This window comes from Micropterus dolomieu, linkage group LG05 (assembly GCF_021292245.1).
Source record: "Micropterus dolomieu isolate WLL.071019.BEF.003 ecotype Adirondacks linkage group LG05, ASM2129224v1, whole genome shotgun sequence".
In the NCBI taxonomy this organism is placed as follows: Eukaryota; Metazoa; Chordata; class Actinopteri; order Centrarchiformes; family Centrarchidae; genus Micropterus; species Micropterus dolomieu.
The window spans coordinates 18,504,767-18,522,484 of NC_060154.1; the positions used below are offsets into that span (position 1 = coordinate 18,504,767).

The 17,718-nt window shown below is 42.5% G+C and overlaps 1 protein-coding gene across 2 annotated transcripts in view; it reads left to right on the top strand.

Annotated features, from left to right (window-relative positions):
• agbl4 (AGBL carboxypeptidase 4) overlaps window positions 1-17,718 on the top strand; it is a 317,541-nt gene that overhangs the window by 118,701 nt on the left and 181,122 nt on the right. For both annotated transcript variants that reach the window (XM_046048777.1, XM_046048778.1), the window contains exon 4: window positions 1,786-1,880. In XM_046048777.1, the coding sequence (XP_045904733.1) occupies window positions 1,786-1,880 (95 nt within the window). The remainder of the gene's footprint in view (window positions 1-1,785; window positions 1,881-17,718) is intronic.

A 17,718-nucleotide genomic window follows, 5' to 3' on the forward strand; every position in this document is an offset into this window, starting at 1 on the left:
CCTCAGTGCCTTTGTCTCCCACCCATATGGGTGTTTTGTAATTATCTTCTGTCTCTTTAGGTCTGTCCCTGCTGTATGTCTCTATCTAGGTACAGCACCTTTTTCTCTGCTTGACCGTCTCCCACCCTTGTATTGTGTGTCATTCTGACTGCGATTCAGGCTTCTTTTTATTCGCTGTGCCTGTGTCTCTGTCATCTGTCCAGCCTCGGCTCCCTCTGAGTTAAACAGGCCGAACAAATAGATTACAAACAGTGGGCAGGGTGAAGCTAAGGAGGAAGACAATCTGAATTTGTTGTGGATAACGAATGAGGAAGGAGGCTGTGCAGTCAAAGAAAGTCAGTGGAGTCAGAGTAAGGCTGTATTTGCCTGAGGGAAAAAGGCTGAAAAGTAGCTCTCGCAACAGATGTGCAGGGCAGTAAAGTGTAATTGAAATGCCAGCAGCAATGGTCTTATCTCCTTGCTACAGGAGCCTGCTGCCAGTCTCAACATCAGTTAGATGTCATTTTACCTAAGTCTGAATCAGCTTGCCACAATCCGCAATCCCCATTCCTCTGATGCTAGGCAGGAGAAAAAGGAGAAATGGATGAGGGGGAGGGAAAGGAGAAAGAAAAGGAGGGTGGGGAGTCTGTAATAGGATTTCAGTAGCACCCAGTTAACTTCCACCACCTGGACTTAGCTGGTAATTTGATATGCCCCATCAATAGGATTCATTTACCTCACCGCAGTATTACCATTGCCATTCATTTGACTCTAGAAAATATATATTTATTAATTTCTCTACAAATATTTCTCTATTCCTTCTGATTCTAATCATGCATACTGGAGGTGGTTTGGGGGGGGGGGGGCTTTCCCACAATATTGTAGCTAAAAAAGAAAGTCCTTGGTCCAGTGGAGGTGGAAAGCCAGACACCATGGCTGTCCTCTGCGCTCCAGGCAAAGCTTAATGTTTTGGGTCAGGCAGCACCCCTCTGGGGAGAACCGTAATGTCCTTCCAGATTAGAGGCTGGCACTCCTTGGAGCTGCTGCGGGAACTTTGTTACTGAAACATGGGATCATCTGCGGGACATTAAAGCTGCCTTATCGCCTCGCTGTAATGTTAATGTGTAGTCATTTTGCGTGTTGTTGGTGTTATCCATGGTGGTAGTGGCAACTTTTAAGTCTCTCCGAGCTCCTTCTGCAGTTTAGTGGTTTATATTTTACCGGCCACTCCTAAGTCACTTGAGTGACTTAATCAATGACTTAATCAATGATGAAATGATTGTCGTTAATCAAATATACGCTGCACAAAGCTTGCTGTGTTATACCACTTTGTCAGATTAAGCATCAAATTTGTGTTTTTTTTGCTTCAAAAGTTCACATTTAGCTGTATTCTAATTTCAATGACCAAAAATTAAAGGTGCCCTGTGGCATTTTCCTGTAAACAAAGTTATGTTAATATTCTGTGCATCCTTGAGGCCTGACTGATTTTTAGTGCCTATTTTTCTTCATATAACATTTGCAAAGCAGAATTTGGTATACATGTTTGCTAGCTCACAGCCTTTATCTCCACAGGTTTTGTTGGGACATCGCTTTGCATATTACCACAGCTAATTTTCGATTAGCATCGTAGTGTGAAATCGGTGCAGGTATGTGCATCACATTGCTTGTGTGCTTGTGCACCGTATAGTGCAAACAAGACCCACTCCCAAAACATTGCTCCATAGTGCTACTAGTCGTCAAAGACTCCACTGGGTTTAAATTTCTGGTGGCTTTAATGTGGCTTCGATGTTTTTCATTGTCTTTCAGAGAGTCATTTTCAACGTGGTAAACTTCTCCAAGACCAAGAGCCTGTACAGAGATGGCATGTCTCCTGTAGTCAAGTCTACCAGCAGGCCAAAATGGTAAGTGTGAAACAACAACACTATAGCACCAGTTCAACAAAGGGTTAATGCTTTACACTCTACATCCCCTGCTGTATAGTAATGTCATTTATTCTGTAAAATTCCATTTTGTGGTCACTAGGATGCTAAAAGAATATTTAAAGTTTTTCCACAACTTTGAAAAACTTTGCTCCTCTGCCCAACAGTAGACACTCCATTCCCTAACACACACACACACACACACACACACACACACACACACACACACACACACACACACACACACACACACACACACGCACACACACCCCTAAAGACTGATACTTTAGATTTCCAGAGTGGATGCCTCTGGGCGCATTAGCATGTGATCCATTGGTTGCCAGTATGACGGCTGTCTGATGTAATAACGCTTGACTGATGGATGCAGAGATGTGTGTGTGTGTGTGTGTGTGAATAGGTGTGGCAGGAGGGAATGGTGCTGGTGCAGTGGGATTGGGCACGGCGTCTGCCAAGGCTGGTGTATCCAGTGGGGCGAGGAGGGAGAACAGGGTAGTGTGATGAAGTGTTGCCGTCCAAGAGGAGCCCTGACATCTGTCATCTGCTGATCGAGGGCATCCACAGAAAAGCCGGGCATCTGCCACCCTGAGCTGTCTGCGTCTGCTAGCCTAGCACCCGAACCGACCATACCGTAGCACCGCGGTCGCAGGCTAATGAGAAGAGACAATGGGCACGACACTGTAGACAGGAAAGATGAACTGCTGTCGACGATACAGCGCAGTGCAACATGATGCAGCTCGTCTGCCTCTCTCTCTCTGTGTTTTGGCTCCATTTGGTGTAGCTGCAACTTTGCAATCAGAGTTTCTCTGTTGTGCTTGTAGAGATATGGCCTTTTCACATTTCCAGCCACTACTATTGTCTCATCCTGTGAACCATTTATTTACAGTGAGGCTGGCAAGTGCTTGCTTTAAAATTGGTGTTATTTTTCAGGTGAGTGTAGTTACACTGTCAGTTAAGTTACTCTGTAGACAGCCCTACAAAAAAGGTATATCCCTGTTTCTTCACGTGTAATTTAACAGACATTTTGTGCCAGCTAATTATGGTCCCACATTATGGAAAATGCCATATCCTGAATGGTCTTGACTCCTCATTTGACATCATCTTGAACGTTTGAGGTGTTAATCTGAGCAGCAGCCTTGTTGGGTCATTTAGGTCCCAAAGCATTTCTTAATACGCTAATCATGTAACCCTGCCCATGTTTATGTTTCAATAAGCTCTCATAAATAGGTATTTAAGTGACAGACACAGCAGGAGGTAACGTAGCTGAGGCCCGACTCCAATTACCTCCCCGGGCTAAAACTGTTTTAACCGCTCCTCTCAGCACTGTGCCATCTAAGAGGCATTGTGTCTCATGCACTTGTAGAGCCATTTTCAACTGTCTGCGGCTTCCAAGACCGCAGCTGACATTGTTTGTGTCCCCACAAAGTGGTCAAGATGCTTTTAACACAACCTCCTCTATTTGACTTTCCATGTGCACAACAAAGCACAGACAGCTCCTAAAGTAGCAATCTTCTTTTTGACAGTTACAGATATGGAATAAATAAAAAAGGCAGAGCGTGGAGAGCTTCGCCTGTCTGATCCAAACTCACACAGGACAGGATAAAGAAGGTACAGAGAGAGAGAGGGATAGACAGTTGCAGAGAAACAGACAGAAAGAGGGTGGAGGAAGAAAAACAAAGTACAAGAAAGAGAGATTACTGAGACAGGTAGACAGGGAGGAAAGAACGAAAGAGAGTGAGCGGGAAAAGATTGCTCACCCACCACCCCACGTCTGTATTTATCAAAAGAATCGTCACTGTTAGCCCAGGAGTTGAAGCCTTTATCTCCCCGTGCAGGTGCCTTATGTCCTGGGGCCCCAGCATCGCTCGGTGCTGGAGGCTGCAGGGCTTGGCTGGCCTCGGCTAAGCCAGGCGTCTCAGTGAGAGACAACTGGCAGATTACAGTCCTGCAGGACGTTCACCGCTACAGGTGGAAGGATCTATCCTCCATCCCTTCCTACATCCCTTTTTTCCCTTCCATCCATCACTCCATGATTCCCTTCAGCCAGGAGACATCAGAGCTGACAGAGACCCAGATTTACTGTATGATCTGGAATTAAACACAGCTACAGCTTACATGTTTGATAAATAATGAATGAGGAATAAACAAATTCAAAAGGACTACATTGCTTTTGAAATGTGTGACAGACTAACAATGGGATTTATTCTGTAAACTTTCATCTTGCAAATGTTAGTGCCATATTCATTACCCACCTTGAATTAAAAAAACAACATTAAATATCTGAAATTATATTGTCTCTCGTGGTAGGTAATTGACTTTAGGTTCAAAGTGAAAAAATGCCAAGAAACTGAGAAAAGGAGTGAGTGTTTGTGAGACAGAGGAAAGAGAGGACAACAACTCCCTGGTAACACTAGGTGCCAACCACACTCCCCGCGGCCTTCTAGTTGTTAGACTGCTAGAGCAAAGAATTGCCCAGCATCCTCATTTTACGAGAGAAGCTAATTACAAAGTCAGAGAGCGTGGTGTAATGCAGCTGTTGGAGGCCAGAATGTTGTGGGGTGGGGTAATGACCAGGATGGCTGCATGAGACTGACTGCATCACCCAACAGATGCTTCACACAGAGTCCCATGTGGAGCGCAGAGAGAGCACAGTATGACAGCAGAAGATATGTTTCCAACACTATACCTCAGGTTGGCAACTAACAATTTATTTTATTATCAATTAAGGTGAAGGATCCATCACAAGTTCACAGAGCCCAAGGTGACATCTTCAGACCAACAGTCCAAACCCCAAAGATATTCAGTTTGCTATTGCATTAAATAGAGAAAAGCAACAAATTCTCACATTTATGAACCTGGAACTAGAGACTGTTGGTGTTTTTGCTTGAAAAATGACTGAAATTATTAATTTATTACTAAAATATTTGCCAGTTGAGTTTTTGTTGATCTAACTAATCCATTAATCGTTTCAGTTCTTCTACGCGTTTGTTTTAAAATACATGACAACAAACCTTATCTGTGCAACATATGAAGACCATAATCCTTATTGACATTTTTGCTTTATGTGTTTAGGAACTAAAAGACGATTCAAACACAGTTCACATGTGATTCTACAGCAACATTATTGTTACTTTAACCTCACAATCTAAAATACACGTCTTTTCTAGCTTATTAGATGTGTGATGTATAATACATTTGAAATGTTCTGATGTGCAGCGTCTCTTTTAATTAACTTTCCACTTCGTCGTCAGTCAGTAGGTGTGTGGATAAAAATAGCCATACCTCTAACTGAGCTAACAGATGAACAGAGTTAGAGGAAATGGGTTGCCAAACATTGCCTCTCAAGTTAGAACCAGCCAACCTTGATCAAGGGTAAACGCTTTTTCCTCCTTTTTTTATGGGAGGCAACAAAAAACACACGGAGTGCTTTTCGAGCAGTTGTGCTCAGCTCCAGTCAGACAGTCAAACAGTCAGTCAGGCAATTTTGCTTTTCTACCAAAATCCTTCCTGTAAGCGTGTGATGCAACGCCATAGTGAAATTCTATTTGGAAATGTCTGCCTCTCCATCGGGGTGCGTGTTAGCAGTAATTGTTCTGTCAATCAGCACAGCTCTGGCCTGCCTGCTTCCCCTGCCACTTGTTAAGCCCTGGCAGAGGGCGAGGGGTGAGGAGAGGTGAGGCAGAGTGAGGAATAAGAAAGGATACCTCCACCACTCCGTGCGTCTCTCCTTGCTCACCTTTGTCTGTCTTGACGGTGTTTACTCCTGAAGGCTCACTTCCACTTGTTTTGGTTCTGCTGCCTTTACTTCTTTCTCTATATTTTTTAGATGAATTGCGCCCTGTTCTCCTGGTATTTCTTCTTTGCCCATGTATTCAATGTTCTCCCATAATGTTTGGATTTCCAATATGTTATCAGACCTTCAGCGCCAGTTAAATGTGTTGCGGAACTTTTTTGTTATGCAGAAAGCACAACATAAATGGTTCCTAATTTCAATTCTGTTATGTTCTATTATGAAGACAATTTGTAAAAACACATCACTAAGACTCAGACACCCATTTTACTTATACAAACGTGTGTGTATGTGTGTGTAGTAATTTAGATACAAACACAAGAGAAAGACCAAGACCATACCATAGCCAAAAAAACCCACTCATATTTTTCTACACCTAGGTCCTGCAGCATGAAGGAAATTACACATGTAAGAAGAAAGAAACCTCTTATCCAACACCACACACACTTCCTATCCTCTAACCGCTGCACTGCTGAGCCGGGCCATCTGGGTCCGAATGCTGCGAGTGTGTGACAGCAGTGAGGGAGACAGCCTCTCTCTTGAGGACAGGCAAGTGTCAGGCAGCAAACTGAAGACAGACAGACTGTAAAGGTTGTGCGAGAACTACAGCAGACCTCTCTGACTCCTCCCTACGTACAGCGAGTCCGCACTCTCCCCTTCCCTCTCTTCCCCTGCTGCTGAGCCACTCTGTCCAATTAACCATGTGGCATGCCTTTTAATAATAGACCTTTTAATTGTCGACAAATGAAGAGTGATGTAAAATAGCTAATAGCTTGTGCTAATTATTAGAGGAATTGAACACTTGTTAATTAAGGGCAAACAGGACAAGGACCGGCTCGGGTAATTTGAGCAATAAAACCGAGACTAACGATTCATTTCCAAACAGGCTCGCTTCATAAAAACATCAAGCGACCCCTCGGTTTGCGGCCCCTGTCCTAGCTTTCACTACTGCCACCATATCCACTGACTTGAATCATACAAGCACATGCATACTGCCACACACATATAAAAAAGTAAATGTAATAAGCTGGCTTTCTATATAAGACTGCCCCACAAAGATACAACAAGACAAATCCCAACTATGTATTGAAATGAATAAATTCCCTAGGTAGTTGTTGACTTATATTGCAACCAATTCACGTTGATTTTTGGTGCTGGCGTATCTCACCTATTTCCCTCTTTGCTCATGTCCCTGTGGTTAGACATAAGGCTAAGTGAAAGAAATGGATTGTCAGCCATGGCTTTACAGATTCATATTCTTCCTCAAGAGACCCAGGTAGCTTTACAGTCTTTTCACTTCCACGTTTTATGGTAACATCATTTTTATTACACCTATCTGCATGGTGGCATGTGTGTTTAATTTAAAACAAAGACTATGTTCTGTGCCGTTTCCTTGCTCTCAACCCCATTCTGTAGTGGGAACTGAAGCAATCATTCAACAGACAGTCTATGGGTTTCATATAAGATTTTTAGATTAAAAAAAATGTTATATATGATGTTTCCTCTCCGTCAACATTGTCTGTGCGATAAGGGAGACGGACAAAATCTTTTAATAAAAACCAAACGCAAGAGAAAGCGAGACACACTCATACACACACACACACACACACACACACACACACACACACACACACACACGCACGCACCTAATTATCTGTCACCAGTTCGACCGCTGAGAGGAAATTGAGTGATGTATGAATCTGAGTGAATATTTGGAAGAAGGGAAAGAGAATACCTGATGTATTGTAGCTGTGAAAGTGAACCCTAGCCAAAATCTGTCCTGGTGTTTATCATCCGGGGCAATTTCTTGCCTTTCCATCTCACTCCTGTTGCCTTTAAAGACTTGAGAGAAGGAAGTGATCACAAAGCTCTGTTTCATTAGAGGCAATGGCACCTCTTTCCATTTCCACTTTTCTGTTCCATCTGTGTGTCTTTATTCTTCTGGGGAGGACCAAACCGGAGAAGGAAACCGAAAGAGAGAGAGAATGAGAGAGGGGGAGAAGCGCCAATCAGAGCAATCAACAGCATGTGCAGCTTCCATGTTCACAGAAACTCATTAGCATGCTGCCAAAGGAAGTGAAAGAGGATTATGTGGGAGAAATAATAGGACGAAATGTAACAAATAGATTAATAATCGTCTAGATGAGGATAAGGATGGGTGTGTTTGAGTGTGTGCTGCAAATGTGCATGATACAACGTGTTTGTGCAAAGTTTCCTGCGGAGAAAAGGGTAGGGGGAAAAAAGGGAGAAAGAGCGCGGGCTATTGCGACAGACAGGCAACTTGCTCCTGGCTCTCCATTCTACTCACAAATGACTTACCTGGACAGTTTTATGTTTGCCTGGAGGAGAATTAAAAAGGCACTTCATTTCCCCTTTTACAGACTGGGTACGCATGTCAGTGCAGCCCTCCTGAAAGCGCTCTAATCTAAATGCTTTTGTCAGGGGAGATTTGGTAGATTGCAGCAGGCAGGGGTACAAATTGGTTGTGTCATCTTATAATGAACTAGGTGAGGCGTTGCAGTTTTTCTGCAGCCAGCAGTCCCCTGATTACTGTACAGTAAGTCAGTGGCTGCTTTTAGTATTTTAGGCGGAAGACCTCACCTTCACCCCTCTTTGTTCAGGCAGCTTGCTCTCATGAACACTGCAAAATGTGAGCCCGGTGTGACACAAGACAAATTCTTCAGCATCTCCTAAAGTCATTTTATAACACTGCTGGCTTTACATTGCATATATTCCAGGCCTGTGTGCTGTGCAGAATACTGTGAGGGGTTTTGGGTGTTGATGCTTGGCTATAGGCTGTCTGAAACATTTTGGGTGTGCTCAGCACGATGGTGAATTGACCCCCTGACTCCAACTAAAGGATTATGGGTATCTCAGCGATTCCACAAAGCCATCCTGTCAGTCCTGACATATTAGGACAATCTGTGGGACTGGTTGAAATCTGCATTCTGCACATGACAGGAGTCTGTGTGTGTGTGTGTGTGTGTGTGCCAGACATTGTAATGAATTCAGATGGCTCAGCTAAGTCAACGGTGGTGTGGTGCAGGTTCCAGATCCACAGATGCTTCAGCACGGCCTGTATCTCCGACTGGCAGGCCCAGAAAACCTCCTCTTTCACTTGAATTTGCCTCTTGTCAACGGCTTTCTCATTCTGCTCTCATTGATATATAAACTCTCTCTGTGTAGATTCACGTCAGCATGTGTGTACAGAGGCACATGGACAGTCTCTCTCACACACAGACATATACACAACCTCCATTAGCTCGCAACAGTCCTTTATCTTAGCTAGCTGTCAGGTGAGCATATCCCTCTATTACTTTGTCCACACATCTAAATCTAAAGCTTTCAGCGTGTGTTTTATTGTGTCCAGACACTTTCATGGATCTCCTCTCTGTGCTGCTCAAATGCGTGTGGTAAGGTGTCAGAGATGTGAGTGGTGAAATGGAGTGTGAAGTTCGGAGGATTTGATTGTCTCAAAACTCATGCCTGTGATTTAATTAGTGGAGGAGAGGAAAAGTTACAAGAGGAAAAGATGTAGAGAAGAAAGAGGAAGGAAAAGGTAGAAAGATGATGAGCTGATTTATTTACTCTCCCTCTATTAACTTAGCAGAGACACACAGCTATGCATTGGCACTTGTTGCACCAATGCTTGCACAAAAGGTTATCATATCATTAATTATCCAATATTTTTATGTAGCTCCAATTGGCATTCGATTATGCACACGTTAGGGGTCTGTGAAATCCCGCCATATCTGAGGAAATATTCGGCAAGTAGCCGTAGATCGACTTCTCATCGCATGTTTTAAACATCTTATAATTTAGCATCAAACTACTTGTAGCCTTTGTGTTTTTTAAGTGGCTTGTTTTGGTGATGTTTCCAGTTGTTTCCCCAATGATGGAAATCCTCTGAGAGAACCCACAGAATTGTCACTCTCTCAGTCCATTCGGAAAATGGCCATTTAAAAAAAGAAAACAATCCCCCGGCATCACTGTCCGCAATACAATACAGGATAAAAGCTTAAGCTGACAGCACAAACCACAGTGTACCGGCTAAGCTATTGTTTTCCTATAGAGAGAGCAATGCCACCCAACCAGGCGGTGTGTGTGTGTGTGTGTGTGTGTGTGTGTTTTTGCCTGGTGGCCCTGTGTGTGTGCCCAACATGTGCACATGGTTTCCTCTGCGAATGTGTGCATCTGTTTGTACTTGCTTGTGTTTGTGTTTGTCAGCATGTTTGTTGACGACACTGTAGGACATCAGGGTGGGATTGCTCTGAATGTGAGGAAACAGCTCATCTGAATATAGATGGGTCCCATCTGGAGGCGGTTGGCTTTGGCCCTTCATAATTTTGTAAGCAGCTAAGCATCTGGGGCCGGCTAATGAAACTAAAGGCACAGAAAAAAGGCCCTGGGCTACCGCAGGCTGCCTATAGCTGGGAGACAGTGGAGGAATGGATGGAGAGAGACATGGGCCAGGAGGAGAGAGTGTGCTGAGAATATCAGAGGTCTTAAAGAGACCTAGATGGCTCCTTTGAGAGAACAGGCAAGAAAGCCAAGTAGGCCATTAGAAAACTGAGCCATAAAATGAAGACAGTGGTGTCTTTATTGTGGCCCATTAACTCGGATGTTCATGCGGAGATAGCTGCACAATGTGCCACTGTAATGAGCAATATAACGATGCCAAAGCATAGAGTGATACACTTTTAAAAACATGCTGGTTAAGTAGAATTATGTTAACTACTAGCATCAGCTTTTGAGAACAGTATCGGACCCTAACAGCTTACCTGAATGTTGTGCGTGGCTTACAAGTAAATCCCAGAAGGATTTTTTTCTCGTGTGTCATGTTTCTTGTCTTGTGGCTCTGCATGCAACTGAAGAAATTTGAGGAGAAAGGCTTTCATTTTCTTTATAAAAAAACGAATGAAGAAAAAGGTTTAATGTGCAAAGTCTTTACGTTTCCACCAATGCTCCCGCCGCTTGCTTCACTTCCTCTTGCCTTCCCTCCAATAATGTGGATGACCCAGAGCAACTGTACTGTCCACAGTGGCTACTGCTTGTGGTTTGCTTAGGGAATGGAAAGCCATAGGCCTTTTTTCTTAAACTTTATTATTATAGCTCCTTTATTCCTCCCTCAGCCTGATTTCCCAGTGGAAATGAAATGAAAAAGCAATTGGTTCTCCTTTTTATTACTGTCATCTTAGTTTTCTGTCCCAGAGAGTAAGATTGCCTGATCTCAGAGAGTTGCACTTTTACCCCCATCTGAAGTCACAGGGAAGAAAAACAATAACAGGGAAAATAACAATCAGCATCACAAAAAAAAATTATCTGTCAAAATGAGCGTGCCTGAAACTGGAGGGCCACCACCATGTCGACACCCACCAGTTGTTTATGACGGGATGAGTCAGTCAGAGTCTGATGGTGGCATTCACTATCCGCAAACTCCCACAGTCAAGGAAAAGATGTTTTAGAGGAGATTAGGATCACAGACTATGGGGACATGAGGGGTGTGGAGAGAGGAGGCAGAGGTAGAATGGGGAAGGAGAAGGGTGGAAGGTGAGAAAGATGAAAGGAGGAGAGGGGACAGCTGCAAAAAAAGTGGGGATTAAAGGATGGAGGAGGAGGAGGAGGAGGAAGGGAGGTGGAAGGAGGAGGACTCCCCTGAGGTTCCTACTAACCCTGCGGAGACATGCTGACAGGGGATCAGACTCCTCATGCACAGCGCCTCAAATCATTTATTCATCGGCTTCATTAAGAGAGAATTACAAGGCTGCTTAAGGACCCCCAGGTCACTCACTGTTCTAAGTCATCACTATTCTTAATGAAAGCCTCCAGTGTGTCCTAGCTGTCAGCTGTTTATGGGTGGTAATATTGTGGATTTTGAGGAACAATTACTGTCATGTAAAGGACAGCTTTGCAGCATTTACACTATTTAATTTAATGGTCAGATTCGACTACTAAGTTATGTCATTTTACAGTATACATCAGTGCAGCAGCAGATGTATACAGTGGTACTTCAAATCAAGTGCTGGACACAAAACAGTTTATAGAGATTTATATATTGTGTTATTCTCATGATGAATGATTTACAGACAGTAACCTTCATTAACAGCCTGTGTCGGTCTCTTTAGTATTTCCTGCCTTTCTTGTCTAACTTCAGCTAGCAGACAGTACAACACAACAGTGATTGTCCTCTGGACCTTCACACGTGTAATTATAATCGAGGAAGATAATTAAGGAGGCGGAGAGGAAGACAGATCTCGTCATTTAGTGAACAATGCCGTCCAATCTACTCATGTGTATTCTACTTCCTAAAGTATCAGCTGACATGTCGGCACGATCAGCCAGATAGCGCCTTGCTCAGTTTGAAAGCCATAAATGTAAACACAAAACCTTCTAATCTAGTTAAGATTCACAAGTTGATCACATCTGAATATGCATGGAGCAGTCATGACAGTAGAAGTCATGTTGCTGTTATTACTCATAAATCTCACCTCCTGGTCAGCAATCAGTCTGTCAAAGAGCATTTGGATTGAAATATATCTCATTTAATTGTGGTGATAAAGTATACAATATAATATACTAGTATTATTTTTTCTAGGTTGTGTGTGTTTTGTACTAAATGTAGAATTTGTTTATTATGTGGTTGAAATAAAAAGTATTGATATGTCTTTTCCCTAGATTTAAATTGGAGTGTGTATACTTGCAAGTGGATTAAATACACCCGAGGTGCCAATTTAGACAGCTGCATTAGGGTAAAATAAAAGTGTATTTGTTCTGTAAAATGCTGTCTGCTTCTCCAAAACTGGGGATGCACCGACCATCTACTGCTGGTAATACACTGACTATGAATAATAAATATTATCTGTCAAATAATAAAGATTATTATTATTATTATTATGAATAAATACCTCATAGAGCGCCACTTTTAAAAAAACGAACAATCCCTTTAAATTAAATTAGTACATTAAAAAGACTAAGATTCTACAGCTTGCTAGTAGCTCTGCGGGGCTGTACTTGTAGGCATAGCTGTACTTTGAGCTAAATGCTAACATTTGTATGGCAACATGCTCACGGTGACAATGCTATAAGATCCTGATGTTTAGCAGGTGTGTTTACCATATTCACCATCTTAATTTAGCATGTTAGCATGCTAACAGTTGCTAAGTTAGACTTAGACACAAAGTACACCAGAAGCTGTGTGTCATGAACGAATGTCATCAGTTTTGCCGCTATTTGGTCATAAACCAAAGTGTAGGACAAATGAAATGATTGAGACAGATGAAAAGTTAAGGGCTAACCGAAGTTATTACAATTCACGTTGAGGGAACATAAATGTCTGTACCAAATTTCATAGCCATCTATTCAATATTTGTTGAGATGTTTCACTCAAAACCACACATGTCAACCTCATTCTGTTGAACACTTACCTTTTCCTGAGTGGAAACATTATCTAAACATCACTTAAAGGAATATTTACAAGAAGCAGTAATCTCTGAGTTGTGGGTGCTGGGCATGTGTGTGCTAGAAGCACACTAGTAGGCGCGTAGTAGAGAAAGCAGAGACAGAGATTAAGAGTCTATAGAGTTATAGCATAGGGACCCAGTGATGCATTCTGTTCAACCGTCTGTAAAAATGAATGAATATATAAATAGAAATGTTTTCTGATGCATTCAGTGGGTTTTTGATGTGGGACTGTTTAAATATTTAAATGCACATACAAATGATCCCACACACACTCATTGACTATGCTACACTTCAGGGAATTTGCACTAAGACCTCCGTCTCCATCTCTTCTTAATGCCGGGGTAGGCAACATTGGAGAACTAGCAAGAGAGGCTAGATTGTAAGTATTCAACTGAAAAATCTCACCCCCCCTTCAGGCCTCCTTACAAAGCCACTCCCCCAAAAAAAACACCACTTGAGTGTGTGCAGGTAGGCAGACAGGCAGGTAGGCCAACCACTCATTTCATTTGGACTGAATGAAATGACTGGCAGTGCTTTTAACAGTCCTGTGACAGCTACAGATAGGCTACTGGATTTTCTTTTTCATTTTTGTGTCAGAGCATATGATTTATTGAATGCTGCTGTGATGTAAAGAGAATTTCAGTAAATAAATTTTAAATAAATTGCCCTCGCTAGCTTTAAAGACATCCCCAAGTCTCCCTCTGGTTTAATAATGGGCTGGATGCTTGTTTTTAAGTTGAGCTTATTTGCATTTGCATGATCAGCACTTTGAATATCTATAGCTCACCACTGTAGCTTGCCACAGTGGTGTATTTATATCTTATCTTTCATATGTTTGTCATTGCAGACCAGTATACTATAGTTATAAGCATTTGTGCCTGTGTGTAAACCTACTGTATGACTATGTATGTGTTGGGTCAGTGCATGTGCGCAGGTATGGGGGAAACATATGTGGTTGTACATATCCAAATAACATCAGCATGCCTTCACATTTTACTGTGCGCATGCAGGTGTGTGCATGCATGTGTGTGTTTTTGTTTGTATGGAGTGGGTCTTCACTCAGCCTGGCACCTTTCCAGCTCCCCTGGCCAGACCTGCTGCTGGCAGACAGAGATTGCCCACTCATCAAGCCACTTTATCACCGGGCCCACAGAGTTCAAGGGGGCTGTCAAAGACCAAGCTGAGGAGCCTCCTCACTCCTTTAATACCAGCACACTCTTACACCACTGGTGTCGAGTGGCAAAACTTGGCCCGTTAGCCCTTGAAAAGAGTGGTTCTGTGAGTGAAGTACCACAGATAGTTTAACAAAGGCTTAAATAAAGAACGAGAGGTAATGTGCTTGGCAGTAAGGCATGCGGCTCTACATTTTTCATTGCTTTTGGGATTCCTTGGCTGGGCAAGGTGCCTCCTTCTTGTCGAAAAATACAGTGTTTGGAATTTTGCTGATGACAGACACAAACACAGCAAACTCGCACTTTCTTGCCAAGAGCAGCCTTCAATCCTCACTAAATTATTAACCAACAGAAAATGCTGGCTGTCACCTTGTTTTAGTCGTCGGTGTTTTGAGATGTTCCAGCAGTCTTGTTTTTATTGATAATATTTCTATATTGAACAAGTAGTTACAGTGGTAGATAATGTCTGTGACATTACAGATAACGTTTGAGGGGCACGGTATGCACGGAGAATCTACTTGTGAGGTTAAGTTTACACAGTCAGATAACTTTGGCTTAAACATGCACTTCTTTGCACCTGTACAAAAGCAAATAAGTAACTCCAAAATTGTTCTCACTCTGGTATTGGTAAGTGACCATTGCTGATCTCCTTTCTCTGTCTCACCCTCGCTAACACACTCCCTCCCTCCTTTGTCCTACTTAGCCAGCTACTGCAAAATCACTTATCTTCACCTTGCTTCCTCTGTCTCCTGCTAATACACATTAGCAGCCAGCAGCCATATGTAATAGGGCTGTGCGTGCCCCTGCTGGTATAATGGCTTCGCTGACACTTCTCCCATTAAATTTGGTCAGGCGGCACTGCACAGGAACCCTCTGCACACTCTAAAATGTTGTTATATAACTACCATAAACAACCTGGCCAGTCCCAGTGACTTCGGGAATAGCTGGTCGACTATTTTTGGTTTTCTTTTGGTTTGTTGTACTTTTCCATTTCCTCCTGTTTATTTCTTACAATGTTTTAGTTTCCTCCTCTCCTCTCTGACTTCCCTGCCTTGGGATAAATACCTTTTCACAACCATAATAAGGGATGCATAGCTACAGTATGAAGCTTATCAGATTTCAGTGTGACTAAGTGGACATGTCTGCTTTGTCTAATGGGCCAATCTTCCATATCGTAACAGTACCACATACGGTAACTAGATAGCATCGGCTGCTCCTTCCTCTGTGTGTGGTGAAACCCAGACCGACTCCCAGATAACTTGATCATCTGCGGCATCTTTAACTGTTACTGTGACAAACGAGAGCTCTGATCCCTCCCGATAAGCGACGTATTCATTTGTTTAATTAAAACCGCTTGTCTCATCGTGGTGATGGGTCATTTTAGAGAATGTTAGAATTAAAGCAGGTAATTAAGTAAAGCTTCCGATAAGAAACCCCACAGAGGTAGCTCCTTCTGCCAGTAGGGAAGGCAAACTTAATCTATCCCCTCTGCAATCCCACAAGGTCGTTCACTTTATTAAAGTCTGATGCGACTACCTCTGCCCACCAGCCGGACATGATGAAATATTTTATGTACTTGTTGGGAAGTGGGGTGGGGGGTGGGGGGGGTGGGGGGGGGAGCAAGGGAGTGTGACTAGAGCCGCCAACAGCACAGGGTAAAGTCTATAATACTACTACTACTACTACTACACAGAATTTAAGGCAATTAAAGACTGCTTGTTATCTTGTCTATGAGAACAGGAGAAGAACTTGTACAGCAACGAGCACCTTGACAAAGATATTTGTTTGGCCAATGGAGTGTGCCGTTAATTATCACGGGCTGATTAAAGGCACCGAGCGGGAATGGATGTCGTTTGTCTTGCCAGCCTTAGATACTACTGCAGTCAGCCAGGGTCATTATTTTAGGGGCCTTTATGGGCTATTTTTAGAACTGGGGCTGGTTTCCCAAATGTTTCTCAGCACACAGGTTTGCTTTTTTTTTAATTTTGTTTTACAGTGATTCACTGTAACAGTTGAAAACCACAAGATAAGCAGTGAAATGTCCCGTCACAGTGAGGATGATAAAAATGTGAGCATTAATGGATGGTTCTGATTTATCCACCAGTTGTGTCCTGACCATGTTTGAATGAAAAAAACAACAACCACATTTTATAATGTTTATTACACTTACAAGATTAGTTAATTGTTTTTAAAGCACTCAGTCATATACATGCATTTACTGTATGTGGATATAAGTTAGGTATTAGTGAGGTGATGCCTATTGTGTCAGGTTGGATCTGTTACCTTTGTGCTAAATTCTTTGTTTACTGTTACCAATGGTGTCAACTCAAATCCAAAATGCTGTTAGTGCACATTGTAGAAATGTGATCCTGAAGTCATTTTAGAATTGCTTGGGAACTAATTCAGTCTGAGTTTAATCCAGTTACAATATTCTCTGTGAACTCTCTTCAACCTAGCAAATAAAAACTGGAAAATATAAGTGAAAAATCAGTGTCAGAAGTCAGAAATCATTGAAGAATTACTGCATGAGGTGTATATGGAAGTCAATTTGTAAAATCAAGACATGATTGGTACCATTTAATCCTCTGCAACATATATTGGCTTTTGAGTTGCTTAATATGGCTACATTGAAAGATCTGTCAGCACAGATTTGTATGGTTTAGTTTGAGACAGGCCATGGTGGGTGGTCCTCTGCTGTCCACACACCTTTCTTGTCCAGTCACGGACTGGGTCTGGGAATGTTTTTGGATATTCAACCCCAGCGGGGAGTACATCACATCTCTATGGGCCTTCGGTTTTTGCCAAAAGTAAATCCCACTGGAGGGCAGATCACATACAAGAAAGAAACGGTAGTTACCTGGAGTAGCTTCAGCTAGAGAACATACATACTCATAGGCATGGTCTTTTTTCACTGCCAGCCACTGTAGCAGGCAAGAATTTTTTTTGTCTGCCAATCGGATATTTTATCAGCCACTTTTTGAACGTATGCACTAAATGAAGGAATAACATTCAGCTCATTTAGGCATCATTTAATGTAAATAATTCATGTCATTCAATGTTCACTATATTTACACAAAAACATACAATTTTACCTGCCACTGCCAACAATTTACTGGCGGGTGCTAATTTCAGACCCTGCTCATAGAACTGGAAATATTACAAGTAACTGCTATTTCTTAATCTTCGTTTTATCAAGCTTTTCTTGATTGTTGGTGTGTTAGTGTAGTAGTGGAAGTATTCTCATCCTTTACGCAATTAAACATGTTAGCAGCATGAAGACTCACTGAAGACTCACCTGGAGCATCACCTGGAGCAGTCTCCTCGCAAGGTGCAGATTTCACAGAGATCCTGGATTCAATAGACAAGAAATTGTCTAGCT